This window comes from Eupeodes corollae, chromosome 2 (assembly GCF_945859685.1).
Source record: "Eupeodes corollae chromosome 2, idEupCoro1.1, whole genome shotgun sequence".
Taxonomy (NCBI): domain Eukaryota; kingdom Metazoa; phylum Arthropoda; class Insecta; order Diptera; family Syrphidae; genus Eupeodes; species Eupeodes corollae.
The window spans coordinates 77,233,521-77,247,867 of NC_079148.1; the positions used below are offsets into that span (position 1 = coordinate 77,233,521).

General features: G+C 32.1%; 1 protein-coding gene across 1 annotated transcript; it reads right to left on the reverse strand.

The window, feature by feature from the left end:
- Positions 1–1,775: 1,775 nt before the first annotated feature.
- Positions 1,776–14,062, reverse strand: LOC129945746 (venom carboxylesterase-6). The gene is made up of 6 exons (XM_056055638.1): positions 13,776–14,062; positions 3,789–3,932; positions 3,188–3,727; positions 2,778–3,125; positions 2,538–2,709; positions 1,776–2,275 (listed from the first exon to the last, which is right to left on the reverse strand). The coding sequence occupies exons 1-6, from the start codon at positions 14,004–14,006 to the stop codon at positions 1,938–1,940; spliced, it is 1,773 nt and encodes a 590-aa protein (XP_055911613.1). The 5' UTR covers positions 14,007–14,062; the 3' UTR covers positions 1,776–1,937.
- Positions 14,063–14,347: the final 285 nt, after the last annotated feature.

A 14,347-nucleotide genomic window follows, 5' to 3' on the forward strand; every position in this document is an offset into this window, starting at 1 on the left:
GTGGTTCAACGTTGCCCCTTCCCAGATGGAGAAGTTTCGGGTGTTCGAGTGTTTACGACGCTGTACCGGCTCATATCGAACAGCCGAGTCTTCTTATATGCATTACTTTTCCATCGAGGTCCTATACAACGGGGCTCGAATCAACAGAATTGACAATTTCGTGATAAAACTCGTTCTAGGTCACATTGCAAGAGCTGTGTCTTCGACCAACAATTTAATTTTCGGGGCGTTCTATCTGAACGACGAGTATTTTGAAAGTGCACGCTTGAGCGGCTTCATTCCACCAGAGGCATTCCTCTTTTAAGACAAACGCGGTCTGATACAGGATAGATTGGCAGTTCCGTTAATCTACCTCGTCAGATGAAGAACCGTGGATAGGCGACTCCTGTACAATCGGGACGTCATGGCACAAGGCGGAGCAGAGCTCCTTCGGTTCAGTAGGGCTGTGTCCGAACGGGACCGAACCGATAGGGTGAAGCAGGAGAACCACTTTTGGTGTCTTCAATCGGCACTTGATAGTGGGTAATCGGGATGGGGTTTTAAGCCTTGGCGGGATTACATACTTGTTTAATAGTATTAGGGTTTAGTTTTAAGTAGAATAGGCATGGTGGCACAAAAAAATATTAAAAAAAAACATAAAAATAAATAAATAAAAATAAAAAAATGACAACAAAATATGAAAAACAAAAATGTTAGATAGTTAGATTTGCTGCTGTGGTTGTTCTAGTTTTAAGTAGTTTATAGGTAGAATAGGTAGTTTAAGTTAGTTTTAAGTTTTATTTAAGGATCTAATTTTAAGTAGTTTGTAAGTAAAAATAAAAAAGGATATTGATATTAGTTTTTTTTCTTCAAATTTTCTAATAAATACAAAAATAAATACAATTTAAATGAAGTAAAATAGATCTTAGGCCCGAAAGGCATTAGTTTTAAGTGTTATAGTTTAACTTAGAGTGTCGTTATGGGACCATTAAGTAAGTTGTAAGTTATGGATAATTAGGCTAGTTTTATGAATGTTTGTCTAGCTTTAAGATAGGTTTAAGAATGAATTAATAAAAATAAATTTTAAAAAAAGTGCGTATTTCTGTCTTCCTAGAGGTCTTAGGTTCAATCCGTAGCTGTGCCACCTTAAGTTTTTTTTTTTTTTATAGATATTGCCTCTTGCGAGAAATTGACAAATCTTTCAATACTCTTTCTTGTCATAAAAGTGCTTCCTAAATTTAGTCGTGCGGTTCGGCAAAAATCAATGCAATGGTTGAAATTTGTAAGTCACTAGGTCCTGGCTCTCTACAATCTCTTGCGCCATCTTATTTATTTACTTTAAGCTTTTGTATGAGTAAAATAAGTACGTATGTCAAGAGAATACCAGTACCTAAGGCTCTCAATTACTGGAATAAAATGAAACGTTTGGAAAACAAACATTAATAAACGGTTAACAAATAATTCATAATCCTTCAAAATTTGAGTAACAACAGTAGCAGAGGATAAATTTAAAAGGCTTATACATTTTACTCAAATACCGTCTAAATAACCGTGTACCACTTATGTAAAAAGAGCCTAAAAGATAAGGGATAGAGGTACAAAAGAGCTTATGATAGAAATCCTTAACGTTTTGGTTGGAAATGTTACAATTTCATCTTTATCCCAACTTTGGCGGTAAACCTAGATCTTTTGGTTTGCAGTTCTTCTTTTCACCTGTACCTTTCTTAGAGAAGGCTTAGTATATATAACTACTGTTTAAAGCTTACTGGTTACGATTTTATAAAAAGAAATATTGCTTTATTTGTATTAAAATGTATTTATTTTGCCTAAGTTTTTACAAACTAGATATTTAATTTGATGAAAAATAAGGTAATCTACAATGAAAGCTGCATAATTTAATACTATATAAAACATGAACATCTCTTTTTCATGATCTTTGATTTGTACGTACTCAAATCTTAAAGTTCATCCTTAAATAGATTAGCTGGAATATGTGGCTTAAGATCATTCCAAAAGTCAACTCGTTCTTGAAGCAAACCCTTTTCAAAGCTAAGAAGTTGCCAGTTCTCATGATCCTGGTTACCAATCCTTACAAAATCTACAGGATATGTCTTGGTTGGATTCCATTTAGGCAGATCAGATGAAGCCGGTGTGGGGTCGCTATGCCAAGCAAAATTTACCCACATTGTTTGTAAGGCTTCACGTATTTGAAGATCTTCATTGGTGGGAGATGATGTTACAAACAATTCCTTTCCAATTGGGAATAAATATTGAAGTTCTTCGGCGTGGCAAACACCTATAGGGAGAAATGCAAATTCAACTTCAACAGATTTTTGAAAAACTTAGATAATACAGTTGTAATATTTTAAAGCTATTTTTATGAAATTTTTTCTAATCACTTCCTATATCAAGATCCCAGATCCCGTGCGAGTTGAAAAGGAAATAATTTTGTCTGTCAGCTCATTAGAGACCCAGTCAAAATAATTAACAACTTATAATAATTTCCTTAACAGACGTTCAAACTTAAGAAACGAGGTATTTTGATGTTTTCTTCTTACCATAATAATCTTCCTTTCCACCCTCGAAAATTTCGGTAAAGCTGGCAGCACCCTTATGATCAAATAGATACACGTATGTTGGCCCAACTGAAGTTTTGTCTTTCGATAGAGCATCAACTCGTAGCCGCAGGTACTCATCAAGTCCAGCAGTGAACCATCCATCAGTAATGAGCTTAAAAATATTTAGCAAACATAAAATTATAAAGTTTGAACAGACTTATGTATTTTAGATTGGCTCACATTGGTTAGATTTTGGTGGTTCTTCTTTTCATAATCATGCAATCCATTAAAGTAGAACTTGTCTATTCGATCTGTGATTTGTCTTTGAACATCTTTCGAATGATGGTCGTAGTTGAGAATGATGGGAAGGACTTCGTAGAATTTTTGCTTGAACTCATCCAGTAATCCTGGGATATTCAAAAGTCCGGCTGTCTTTAGCGCACCTTCTTCGGAAGTTGCTCCAGCCATCCATGGTAATTTGAAGCCATGGGGCAGCTTCTCAGTTCTTGGGAGCGCAGTTAGAAAAGCATCAGGGCTATCTGGTTCGACAACTGGTGGGAAAGGAATCATTGGATCGTAGTCCCATTCCTGATATAAAATAAAAGTGCATAAAGTAAAGCATAATTTTTTAATACTATTTCTCGACTTACAAAGAATTCATAAACCGTAGCTGTAATGTCGCTTGCTGATTTCTTTCGCAAGCAATTGAGAGTTTCCGACCAATTGGGCTTATCACAATCGAGCATTTTAGCTAGTCGTTTTGCTCGGGATGCAGCTACTCCTTTATGTGCTGGTTGAGCCCAAGGGTTGAAGTAAGTGCCTGATTGGGAAATTCCCTTGTGAAATAAGCCCTTCGATTTTTCTGACATCATGTGGTAAGTGACACTTGCACCTCCAGCACTTTCTCCAAAGATTGTTACCAAATTTGGATTTCCACCAAATGCAGCAATGTTGTTCTGGACCCATTTCAAAATAAGCAGCTGATCTTTGAGACCATTGTTGCCAGGGCAATCTGTGGTTTCGGTGCTAAGAAATCCGAGTGGACCCAAACGGAAGTTTCCACTCACATAGACTACATCATGATCCATCAAGAAATCTGGTCCATAGAATGCACTGATTCCAGAACCACATTCCCAACCACCTCCATGGAAGAAAATCATGACCGGTAATGGCCCAGATTTACGGGGTTTCTAAAGTTTGTATAAGATAGTTGTCATAATGTTTTATTATAAAATTGAGTTAAGGCCATACCTCTGGGATGTAAACATTGAGATATAGACAATCCTCACTACCTTCAATCAACTGATCTCTTCGGAAAGGATCCCTTTGAATGCAAATTGGCGAATCACGAACCACAAGCTTTTCACCTGTCCATGGTGCTTTTGGAACTGGAGGCTAAGAAAATTAACATTATTTATTAACATTTTTGTGGTAACCATATTAAATAAATATAATAAATAGCTGTAAGTAGCTTTGAGATTAGTAACAATTGTAGCGGTTATTGAAATATATTGGAAATATTGGATGTACATGTTACCACAATGCAGTTTTCTCTTTTCTTGGAAAAATATTTGAGCTTAGTACATACATGCAGATTTCTATTTGTATCTGCCAATGATCTTCCTCCCAATTCATTTAATTGTCAAACTTTTTCCCAAAACCCTTCAACCCACACTGATAACTTCCCATCCCATCTGTCGATTTGTCTTGCTTAAAATTTTGTAGGTTTTCGTGTTTTGTTAAAAAAGTTATCAGTTAAATTATTTTAAAAAACTTAAAAATTACCAACAATATTTTGCATATAGTGAAATTTTTACCAACTTTAGTAGCATTTCTTAAAAGTTTTTATTTCTAATATAAACAAATACAAATTGGATGAATACATTTAGTTTGAAGCCAATGTTTTCTATTATTCACGAGATATCGAGAACTTAACATCAATTTTGTACCAATTTTGCGTAATATTTTTTGTAGATCTTAAATTTTTATGAAAAAAAACTGACTGTTCGATTTTTATAAAATTACTGAATGTTGAAAACTATATTTTTTATAAAATAAAATTAATTTGAAGCTTTGAGTCAAAAATCAATTTTTAGGAACTTTACCGAATGTTCAAAACAGTATTTCTTATAAGATAAAATTGGTTTGGAGGTAATATTTTTAATTTTTGAAAAGATAATTGAGTCGAAAATCTGTTTTTACTACACTCGACATTATATTTAACTTTGGAACAATACCTGATCAGTTTTATGAGTCCTTGATATTACTAATATACAAAAAAGGTGACAGCTCTAATTCAGCCAATTATAGGGGGATCACTTTGTTGAACTCGCTGCTAAAAGCTTATACAACATTATTATACAAAAGACTCGAAGAGTGGGTTTCCGTGAACGAAAAACTCAGCGAGTTTCAAGCTGGCTTCCGCTCTGGTTACTCTACTTTCGATAACATTTTCATTTTAACTTCAATAGCACAAATAAAAATTGACCATAGTAAAAAGCTCTATACTTTCTTTGTCGATTTTAGGGCTGCATTTGACATGATAAATCGAAATGCAATGTTCTAAAAGCTGTACAATTTAGGAATATCTACAAAATACGTACGTGCATTAATAAAACTTTATAAGCAAACAACAGCAAATATAAGCAATGGTAGAGACAGATCAGAAAGACTGATTGCAAACCGAGGTGTCAAACAAGGCTGCAACCTCAGCCCCTTACTGTTCGCACTCTTTCTCGATGACCTTGTGGAGTGGCTTACATGTGGGGTTGGTATTGACAACACAAAGGTAAAGGTTATCATGTACGCGGATGACATAGTCATTCTTGCCGAATCACCATCTTAATTGCAACTGATGATAAACAAGCTCTATCAGTATTGCTTAATATGGGGTCTGGAGGTAAATGTGGAAAAATCAAAGGTTATTATTTTCCAAAAAGGGTCCGGAAGAATTGCAAGCGGTGAAAATTGGAAATATGGCGATCGTAAGCTAGAAGTAGTACAAAAATATACCTATCTCGGATTGGAATTATCGTTCAATTTAAAAATGGAAAACCACCTAATAAATAAAGTAGATAAGGCAAAATCAGCAATATGCCAGAATTGGAAAAACATTTTCAGCAACAATTTAATAAGTATCAGCACCAAATATAGTGTATTTAATGCTACAGCCAAATCTATTATGTTTTATGGTGCACAAGTTTGGGGGATAGAACGACAGGAGGTACTAGAAATCCTGCTGCGGTTCTTTCTAAGGAAAATCTTTTCCCTTCCATTAAACACGCCAAAATATATGTATCACCTGGAGTCGGGGTTGCCAACAATGTTTATTTCTGCTCTTAAACTTCATGCAGATTATTTATTAAGGGTGATTAATATGGAAGAATCAAGACTTCCAAAGATGATTCTTAAGTATGCATTGAAAAAGAAAACTCTCTTCGTCAAAACTTGGGTTAAACTTGCCGGAAACTGTGGAATGACGATTAACCTGTCAGAAGCTAACTCAAACCAGTGGATCTTTTATGAAATAATACAACTGACTGATGAAAATGAAAGATATGCCTTTATCGAAAAAGCTCGCAGTTCAACAGAACGAAAGTATTATTCATTAATCAATTACAATCTTAATGAAAATAACTATTTTAAAAGCTGTTTCTCGTGCTATAACATAGGGACCATTTTCAAAATTAGGGGTGAACTCATCAAATTAAACTTTACTCCACATCGAACGGCGGGGAACTGTAGTTTATGTTATCTGCAAGAGAGGGAAGACATGCTTCATTTTATTGGGGTTTGCCCCGTGCTTAAAGAAATAAGGCGTCACTACTTTGGTAAAAATGTTCTACTCATCGAGGAAGTAAAGAGTTATCTAAATGGCTTCGACTGGCAGCTTCTATTCAACTATTATAGTAAGGCCTATGCTTATAGAACAAGGATAATCACCGAAAGTTTTTAATTAGCTATGCAATAATGTATGTTTTAGCATTAATTAAAATTTTAATTTTTGTTTTAACTAAACTAAAAGTCATTCCGTTTTAACTAAACTCAAAGTCCACGAAAATTGTTTTAAAAATTGTAATATTCCAAATATTTGGCAAAATGTATCAGTTAAAAATCAAATTAATTTTTAAAAATTATAAACGAATTATTATCACTTAATATTGTATACTACAGACACACGACAAACTTTGTCATGTCTTAATTTATTCATGTTCACTATTCAATACAATGTATACAAATTTGTTTTTCATGATTAAAATTTATCTATCTATCTAACTATCGATTCGAACAAAAATCCAACTAGATCTATTTTTATAAATACAAACAAAAAAACTGAACAAAAATTATGTTGTCACCTCTGAAAAAATGGTAGTGCAAATTTTAGAAAATTAAATTGATAGTAAAATAAAAACCTAAATAATAATAGGTATACAAATTTGTAAAAAAATTGATTTTCAACATAAATATCTTGGCAACAAATACAAATCTTTTTTGGTGAATATTTAAGAAAAATACAAATGACAGTTCCTATGGCAAATTCAAATGTACAAAAAATTATTAAAGACAAATGTACTGACTTCACTCTATACAAAATATCGTTCTTAATATCAAATCGTATTTTGAAGAACCCAAACGATATTTTTTTTTGATATCAAGTTGTTTTAATTTTGAATGCTTCGGAAAATTGGTACAAATTGTGTAGCCCAGTTTGATTTCTTAAAAAAAAACGTTTATTTTACGTTTCTAACGCTTTTAGTGCCGATTATTGTAACCTTAACTTGTTTATTTGTTTTGATAACAGCTTTAAGAAGTTTTTCCTAGCAAAGCAGAATAAGCTAGGTTCTGATTGATAGAAACAATACAATTTACATAAATGAAAATGTTTGCTTAGCTCCAAAAACTACAGGTTAGTCGAAAAATTGCTAAAAACAATTAAATAAAATAACTACATAAGGTAGTTAGGTCACATTTTTATTTTTAGTAAAATAGAAAACTATGTCTGTAGCAAACTTACTTTTTAAATAAAAAACCTGAAATTAAACGGTCGTACATTATTAGAGTTAATAATTAAATTGTGTTCAATATATGCAGATCATGTTATTACAATGAGTGGAATCGATTGCATCAATAAATTATCGATTGATGATGAACAATTGGAACCAATAATATGCACGATACAATAGTTAATTGCGGGTTTGACTGACATTTTGGCACTGTTGTTCGGAAATTCTGATCCAAATAACGTTTTGAATCTATATGTACGTTAACTCTGGATGGATGGACATGGAGAGTTGCATTTATCAAAATGACAAAATATATTTCCATCAAAATCAATTAAAAAACAAAAAAGTAATCACTGGTTGAATCAAATCAAAAGTAAACGTTTATTGAATTTAAATGAATAATTCAAAATAATTGCTTTAAACGAACTGGTGCAGTTTTCCTTGCTGATGTGGCTCAAGAAGCAGTAGTTTATTTATTTAAAAATGTTTTTATACCTAATTTTTGAAAACGTTTTTTATTGAAATAATAAGATACTAAATTTCGAATTATTTTTGTTCTAATTTATGTGCTTAATGGATGTGGAAAAGGATTTTGATACTGTCTCTTATGAAGCTTTAGTTTATATACTTGTTTCCTTAAAGTTTTCTTTGTACGAGTATATCGTTAAAATGATATTGTGTTTTCTGGCAAATCTGTTGTTAAAGTCTGTGGAAATAACTGATGTACTGATGAAAATAGTGTTACTTCAGGTGTATCCCAGGGTTCAGTACTAGGTCTTTTATTTATATTAAAGGGTTTTTCAATAAGGGAGTTAGATGTATGTATTAACAAAATTATTTTTTTTTGAAAGGCGCATGCATGCGATTAATTGTGGTATATGACATTATTCAAATGCCGACTTGGCTTCTTACGGTGGCACAAATCCGAGTGGTCCAATTTTCAATGACTCTTCCGCATAGATCCGGCTGAATTTGAGAATAAAGCGATGGCCTGTGTTATATTCACCTTTAGGGCATCGGTCGATTGTGGATTATTTGCACAGACATAGATTTGCGCCTTCACGAAACCCAACATGAAAAAGTCTAGCGGGGTCAAATCGCATGACCTTGGTTGCAAATTTACATCACTCCAGATAACCGAGGCGTTTGCTGTATGGCACGTATCTCCATCCAGCCTGAACCACAAAGCGTCTAGGTGCATATGGTTAAATTTGGGCTATACAAAATTAGTTATCATCGTTATGCAGCGCTCGCTGTTGACGGTGACCGCCTCACTAACGCCTTTTTTAAAAAAAAGTACGGACCGATTACGTCGCTAGTCCAAAATCCACACCAAATGGTAACTTCTTGAGGATGCTTTATCACCTTGTTAACCTCGCCTGTGTTCACACAGCCATTCATCCAAAAATGCACTTCGTTACTAAAGATGTTTCTTCGACCAAAATTGGGTTCCTCTTCTAAACGATTCGAAGCTCAGTCAGCGAACAAACGGTGTTGTCTATGGTAATGAACTTTGAGCTGCCGGGTCAGTTGGCTCTTGTACGGGTGTAGGCCCAAGTCCCGATGCAGTTTTTGAGCACGGTGAGGAATAGACTGCTTTGGGTCCAGCTGTACAGTTTCACGAACCGCGGCTTTGTATTCGTCCGATCTTGCGTTCCTTACGTACCTTAACGTACGGGTGTTTGCTGATTGTTTACTTATACGGTCGGTTTAAATTTGGCCCCCAAACGTTGAAGAGTCGAATGTGAAGGGCCACCACGTCTGCCGCAAAGTGTGCGCAATGCGCGCAACGCTTGCGTAAACGAACACTCATTTTTGATAATTTACCAATTATAATTGAACATGCCGTTCAATCGTGTAACTTGCCATCATCATTTGGCATAAATAACTGAATAATAAACAAAAGATTTGACAGATGTCACCAAAACAAAATCTACCCCTTTATATACACATATTAGGCTTCAAAATTGTAATATTTACGTGACACGTGCTCGTGTTTATGAGATTAAATTGGTTTTTGCATTTAAACCAGTTTGCAATCTGGCTTTAAATACTATACAAACATGTTTCATCAATTGGAAAATCAAAATAAAGCTTCAAGAACACATGTCCTTTTTAAAATAGAAAAAAATTACAATTTAAATTTAAAATTATATGACAAAAAAAACATATACATATAAAATGATGGTAAACCTCCCATGGTGCATTGAAGTTTGAGTTTCGAAATGAATTTCGAAGCTTGAAGAACGTTTTTTTATATCGTGCAATTTGGATTATAGTTTCATCTTAAATTTAGCTGCTTAAGGTGTTGTAAACTAGTTATGAATTTGTTTACTTTGATTTTTTTCTTGATAAATTAAATTTAAATATTTCTTTGTTTATTGATTTACTTATCTATTTTCCGCTTAATTTGTATTTATTTATTTATTCTTCCATTTCATTACTTATTTTGTATCTACTATTTTATTTATTTTTTTATTTAAATATTTATTTACATATCTATGAATTTTTAACTATTTAGTTAGTGTTTAATTTTATGTTTATATTTGTTTGTTACTCGGTCATTTAACTGATTATTTATTAATTTATTTGTCATTATCTATTTTATGTATTACTAATTATTAATTATTTCTTGATTTTTTAATTTTAAATTTTCATAAATTTTTTGCTAAGTCATGTACTTATATTATAATTTAATTAAATTACAATAATGATTGCAATTTATTTTTGATTAATTAACTTATTTAAAAGTATATACTATGAAAAAATATATAAACAACATCTTAAGATTGATTAATGACCGCCATTTCTCTCTTCAACTTTAATCTATTATTTAATGGAGGTTTTTTCTAGTAACTTTCCCTTTAAAATGTAAAAAAGTAATCTGTGAATTGAATGCTTGTTTTTATATTTCAATAATAAGGATACTCTAAAAAACCATAAATCACTAAATTGTGTAGTATAGTTTTAAAATGAATACAATTTCAATTACAATACAAAAATCTTTCTATCTTACTATTTCTATAATTTCTATTTCATACCATCAACGTACTAAATAACATGATCATTTCAAATAACGAATTTCTTGAATTTGTCCATATTTCCACTGTTTTATCTTTAGTTCGAGTCGTAACAGTTTGGATGTGTAGGTTAAATTTAGTTACTTAATGTTTAAAAAAAAATTGGATGGAGAAGCAGTTCGTTGAGAACTAGGGCCTAGTGACTTACAACTCAAAACCATTCCTGTGTGCGAGTACTGTTGTCAGGGATGGAGGGGACCTACAGCTTTAAGCCAAATCCGAACGGCTTATTTGAGAAAGCTCTTTTCATGACAAGAATTATAAACTCTTGGAGAATTTGTCAATTCCTCGCAAGAGGCACTACCAGTGAAAATAAATTTTAGATGTCATAGGCAGGGATCGAACCCAAGGGCCAACAACTCTAGCATGACAGCCCAACGCACTAACCATCATGCCACGGGTACTTAATGTTTGTTTAAAAACAAAACTAGGATTCAGAATCACTTTTTGGAACGTAACATAAAACACATACAAATTATACGGCCTGAGTACACCAGACTCACTATTTTCTATATATGAAGTAATCATGATCACCTTTAGAAGCAGATCCTATGCTTTTTTAAATAAATCAATATTAATCGAGTACCTACCTGAAACGCTTTTGGATACAAAGTACTGTTTGGCACTATACGAGAAAAATCGATATTTTGGACACTTGACATTTGTTGAAACCGCTGCAACTTCTAAACTCTTGCTTGCATTTTTTATTATCCTATATCCTGAAATTTTTAAAGTTAAAAAACTGAAAAATTTGTTTTTTTAAATTTAAAAACGGACATTTTCGGCAAGTGGGATTTTAGGGGACTTTTTGTAACTTATAAATTGTCTGTCAACTTTGACTATTGCATTCAAAACAATAGTATGGTTTATTACAAAAGTGCTGGAGCACAGTTAGAAGAATTCAACTCATCAATATACATATACAATATATGTACTTGTATAAAGTAACCTTGTCGTGATGGTTAGTGCGTAGAACATTCATGGCAGTGGTCTCTCCAAGAGTAATTCTTGTCGTGAAAAATGATTTTCAAATTGGCCATACAAACTGTAGGTCCTCTCCATCCTTCGAATGAAGTTTAATTTATAAACTTCCCATAGGAAGTTATTGAAATGGGTCTGATTGGTTGAATTGAAAATTTTGAAATTTCTCGACGTTTCAAGTTCCCTAGAGTCGAAATAAAAGATTCTTAGAGAGATGTATGTGCGTGCGAGTGTATGTACGTTCGCGACGTTTTTTTTTGCCATCCATAGCTCAAGAAGCAGTAGAGATATCGACTTTAAATGAATTTTGTTATACAGATAATAATGCAAAAAAATGCAGAAAGGACTTTCGAAAAAATTGAGTGGGTGACAATTTTGGTTAACCCTATAATATCTCACAAACCAATGATGCTAGCGAGTTGAATTGAATTTTTTGTTATACATTGTAACTTAATACGAAACAAATATATATTTGGAAAAATTCCAATTAACGGTTTTTTTATAAATAAAAAAACGGATAAAAATGTGTACAGTCAAAAAATGTACAGACAAAAAATGATTTTATCTCCAAAACAATTTTGTACAACGAATAATAACGTTTTTAAAACCTGGTAAGATTTTAGGAAAAAATTAATTGACAGATTTTCATACAAAATAAAAACCTAAAAGAGATAATGAAAGTTGGTAAAAATTGATTTTCGACTCAAATATCTTTTAACGATCAATTTTATTTCATAAAAAATATAAGTTTCAACATTCGGTAAAATTTTGAGAAAAATCGAATTGACAGTTTATATCTTTTAACGATCAATTTTACAAATCGAGTTTATTTCATAAAAAATATAAGCTTCAACATTTGGTAAAACAGTTTTCTTACAAAAAATAAAAACCTTAAAAAAAAAACAATGCTAAAATTTGGTAAAAATTTACTTTCGACTCAAATATCTCTTCAAAAATAAGAAATGTAGGCTTAATACTAATTTTATCTCACATGAAATATTGTTTTTGATATTCATTTATATTGTTTTATAAAAAAGCCAACAGTCTGTTTTTTCTTTAAAAAAATAACATCTACAAAAAATACTACTCAAATTTTGTAAAAATTGACATTAGGTTCTCGATATCTCGTGAACTATAGAAGATATTGACTTCAAATTAATTTCATTCATCCAATTTGTATTTGTTTAAGCAAGGTAAATTGACACACTGGATGGGAAGTTTATTTTTACATACACTATACTGATATACTAGTTTCTTCAAATCGGAAATAAACTATATATTATAAAAATTTGAAAACTACATAATTTTATACTTATTATAATTCTTCAATTCGAGTTGTTAAGTTTTCTACATTTGATTTGTTGAGTTATGACAGTTCTTCGAGGCCATCTACGCCACCGCCCGTGTCGTTGAAAATAATGTATTCACAAATTTTCATTATCAAATGTACGAAAAATAAAATCACGTTTTAAAAAAGAATAACACACTTAAGTTCTGGCCTTAGAGGAACTGGTTTTAAGTATATGGAAAACATGCTCTTATTTAAACGCCTTCCAAACCAAAGAATATTTACATGGAGGTATTTCATCACAAAAACTAACATCGTAGATAGTTCCTATTTATACAGAATCAATTTCGTCTATGTTTCTATTTTATGGACTCATTTATTATTTAAGTTGAAGTACATAAAACTCACTTTATTTATACATACATGAATAATAGGTAAACATTTATTCTTCACTTTTTAAAGGTTTAATTTCTTTTTTTTTGTATAAAAAACTTTGTTGAATTACAGGGAATTTTTAAGTATTACAATTACACCAGAAATGTATGGAACTATTCTGGTCTTTTTCACTAACTGCAATACCTATAAGTACACTTTTTGCTTTGAAAATTATATAAATAATTATGGACCTCAAAAAAATTGTAATTAAAGACATAAAAATGCAAATTGGAATAATTATTTGTTCACATCTCCACAAAGTTACAGGATTTTTATACTAACTTTGGTACGAAAACATATAATATTTTATAAATAAATTAAAATGCAATTTTCTACATTCAATGAAATGTAATTTTCAACACTTAATTCATATCCATTGTAAACTTTTGATCATGCCCGATTTGTATGTGTATTTTAAATTTAAACTTTTTTATTAAAATCAGATTCTTACTTTAAATCTTAATTCACCAACAGGTGGTTCGGCATAGGGTATTCCCATAAATGCCCGCACATGTCGACCGTTATGCGATGTAAGATGCCTGCCAACCAAGATGCCACCATCTTGAAGTTCAACTTTTAGAATATCCGATGTTCGACAATGCACTTCATCGAACATAAAAACTACCAAACCCAACAGAAATCTTACGAAAATTCGTAACCGAAATGTTTTAGACGAACACATTCTGAGCAACGTTTAACAAACAACTGAGGTGCTAACCTAAAGACTCAGATTATTTGAACTTGAATGTTAGAGCTCTTGGCTTCAGACACAAGTTTCACTTTTAAGTTGTTGTTATTTTTAGTTGGCTTGTTACCTGTGGAACTATATACAAAAATGCTATTTCCGATCTGCATTTGCTGGTGGTTAAGCTTAGAAAAAAGCTTCAGGGCCGGAAAATTATCTTGCTTCATGTAGGAGAATAGTAGATTTGTAAGTATAGTTGTACCAGTTAAGCTTCACATGTGCTTGCGAGATAAAGAAGAGATAGAGACGAAGATTTCATAAATCGAGAAGCATTTAAT

What these genes read in the sequence shown, in the direction of transcription:
- LOC129945746 (XM_056055638.1), bottom strand. Translation starts at nt 14,006, where the DNA reads ATGTGTTCGTCTAAAACATTTCGGTTACGAATTTTCGTAAGATTTCTG. An exon ending in TTGGTGAATTAAGATTTAAA is followed by an intron (nt 3,933 to 13,775) that starts GTAAGAATCTGA and finishes TAATTTTCTTAG; the next exon opens with CCTCCAGTTCCAAAAGCACC. An exon ending in TCAATGTTTACATCCCAGAG is followed by an intron (nt 3,728 to 3,788) that starts GTATGGCCTTAA and finishes TACAAACTTTAG; the next exon opens with AAACCCCGTAAATCTGGGCC.